The 3,036-nt window shown below is 39.1% G+C and overlaps 1 protein-coding gene across 1 annotated transcript; it reads left to right on the top strand.

Moving 5' to 3' along the window:
- The first annotated feature begins 936 nt into the window (after window positions 1-936).
- LOC141100540 (uncharacterized) lies at window positions 937-2,782 on the top strand. The gene has a single exon (XM_073589102.1). The coding sequence runs from the start codon at window positions 1,078-1,080 to the stop codon at window positions 2,299-2,301; it is 1,224 nt and encodes a 407-aa protein (XP_073445203.1). The 5' UTR covers window positions 937-1,077; the 3' UTR covers window positions 2,302-2,782.
- The last annotated feature ends 254 nt before the right edge of the window (window positions 2,783-3,036 follow it).

Below are 3,036 nucleotides of genomic sequence, written 5' to 3'. Positions count from 1 at the left end.
ACCTGCTTTTTGACACCTGCGGATTCTTATAATGGAGCAGGTGTAAAACGCTGCAGAATCCGACATGTTGCAGAAATGAACCCTCAGCGTTTATGCTGCTGATTTTCTGCACCATGTGCACAGCGGTTTTTGTTTTACATTGACTATAATGGCACTGTACAACGCAGGAGAATCTGCTGCGCTTCCGCAGGGCAAAATCCACTGCGGATCCGCATTAGAATCCACAACGTGTGCACAGACCCTTACAATAAGATGCTTCAGATTGAAGCGAGAGGAGGGAGGGGTTTGGGTGTGTTTTGGAGTGGGTGTGCTAGGTGCTGGCTTACAGGCCAGTGCAATGCATCATGGAACTTGTAGTATTAGAGCACAGTAAGTCGGGAGAAAGGAAGTTGTCGATTAACCCGATGAGAGCTGGAGCCAGCACAGAAACTGTGCTGCTAGAGTGTGATAAAAGGTAATATTGCTAAAATAAACACAGTGGATGTTTTTAGTGGCACATAATAGCAAGATTTATGAAAACAAAAGTTATAGTGGTGGACAACTTCTTTAAGTAGAAATGTTCAAAAATATAAAACTCAATGATATTTTATTAAAAAAATTGTTTTTTATCTTAGCAGATGACTGTACCAGGAGATCAGAGGGACAGCTGACATCTTCAATTTTTAAATCTGATGATCTTGAGATCCTACAAGATACAACTGAAGTGAATGCCATTACTCCAGATATATCATCATCCATTCACAGCAAAGATCCGTCATCTGATCCTATGAAACAGGTCCCATCTTCTGATTCATTACTGACTACTAAGGAAAATCAAAGTCACAAAAGAGGCATTAAAAAACAAACTGCTCCTAAAGCAAAGAAGTCATTTTCATGTTCAGAATGTGGGAAATGTTTTAACCAGAAATCAGATTTGGTTACTCACCATAGAATTCACACAGGAGAAAAGCCTTTTTTCTGTTCAGATTGTGGGAAATGTTTTAACCAGAAATCAAATTTGGTTATTCACCATAGAACTCACATGGGGAGAAGCCTTTTTCCTGTTCAGAATGTGGGAAATGTTTTGCACTTAAATCAATGCTTGTTACTCACCAGAGAACTCACACAGGGGAGAAGCCCTTTTCCTGTTCAGAATGTGGGAAATGTTTTAACCAGAAATCAACTTTTGTTAAACACCAGAGAACTCACACAGGGGAGAAGACTTTTTCCTGTTCAGAATGTGGGAAATGTTTTGCAGATAAATCAAATTGTGTTACTCACCATAGAACTCACATGGGGGAGAAGCCTTTTTCCTGTTCAGAATGTGGGAAATGTTTTAACCACAAATCACATTTTGTTAAACACCAGAGAACTCACACAGGGGAGAAGCCTTTTTCCTGTTCAGAATGTGGGAAATGTTTTGCACATAAATCAATGCTTGTTACTCACCAGAGAACTCACACAGGGGAGAAGCCTTTTTCCTGTTCAGAATGTGGGAAATGTTTTAACCAGAAATCACTTTTTGTTAACCACAATAGAACTCATACAGGGGAGAAGCCTTTTTCCTGTTCAGAATGTGGGAAATGTTTTAACCAGAAATCAATTTTGGTTAATCACCAGAGAACTCACTCAGGGGAGAAGCATTTTTCATGTTCAGAATGTGGGAAATGTTTTGCACGTAATTCACTGCTTGTTATTCACCAGAGAACTCACACAGGGGAGAAGCCTTTTTCCTGTTCAGAATGTGGGAAATGTTTTAACCAGAAATCACATTTTGTAAAACACCATAGAACTCACACAGGGGAGAAGACTTTTTCCTGTTCAGAATGTGGGAAATGTTTTGCATGTAAATCACTGCTTGTTATTCACCAGAGAACTCACACAGGGGAGAAGCCTTTTTCCTGTTCAGAATGTGGGAAATGTTTTAACCAGAAATCAAATTTTGTTAAACACCAGAGAACTCACACGGGGGAGAAGACTTTTTCCTGTTCAGAATGTGGGAAATGTTTCAGCTCGAAATCACAATCTGTTAATCACCAGAGAACTCACACAGGGGAGAAGCCGTTTTCCTGTTCAGAATGTGGGAAATGTTTTAACCAGAAATCACATTTGGTTCATCACCAGAGAACTCACACAGGGGAGAAGACTTTTTCCTGTTCAGAATGTGGGAAATGTTTTGCATGTAAATCACTGCTTGTTACTCACCAGAGAACTCACACAGGGGAGAAGCCTTTTTCCTGTTCAGAATGCGGGAAATGTTTTAAGCAGAAATCACATTTTGTAAAACACCAGAGAACTCACACAGGAGAGAAGCATTTTTGATGTTCAGAATGTGGGAAATGTTTTGCACATAAATCACTGCTTCTTACTCACCAGAGAACTCACACAGGGGAGAAGCCTTTTTCATGTTCAGATTGTGGGAAATGTTTTAACCAGAAAGGAAATCTTGTTAAGCACCAAAGAACTCACACAGGAGAGAAGCCTTTTTGATGTTTAGAATGTCGAAATGTTCTACTCAGAATTCAAGTCTTGTTACACATGAGAGAATTCACACAGCAGAGAAGCCATATTCATGTTCAGAACGTGGAAAATGTTTTAAATGGAAAATAGATCTTGATCGCCATCAAAGAGCACACATGGGGAGAAGCCTTTTTTCCTGTTTAGAATGTGGGAAATGTTTTAACCGGAAAGCAATTTTTGTTAGACATCGGAGACCTCACACAGAGGAGAAGCCATTTTCATTTTCTTAATGTGGGAAATATTTTACTTGGAAATCAACTGTTAATAAACATCAGAGACGTCACATAGGGGAGAAGCCTTTTTTATGTCCATAATGTTTGAATACTTTTAACCAAAATAGAATCTTCTTAAATGGGTTGTCTCTTGTCATTCCTCATTTTTGCTGAAAAAAGGATAAAAGTAAACTTTATTAATTCCAAATGTAAAACTATACCCATAATTCACCCCCTGAAGGTTAGTCAGAAGGTGACTAATAGAAAAAATATGTACCCAAAGTTCAGTGGGTGAGATGACGTATACACACTCACTGTCCAAGGC

Source organism: Dendrobates tinctorius, unplaced genomic scaffold (genome assembly GCF_039654945.1).
Source record: "Dendrobates tinctorius isolate UK_male_01 unplaced genomic scaffold, ASM3965494v1 ptg000106l, whole genome shotgun sequence".
Classification (NCBI taxonomy): domain Eukaryota; kingdom Metazoa; phylum Chordata; class Amphibia; order Anura; family Dendrobatidae; genus Dendrobates; species Dendrobates tinctorius.
This window is presented reverse-complemented; position numbering and strand designations above follow the sequence as displayed.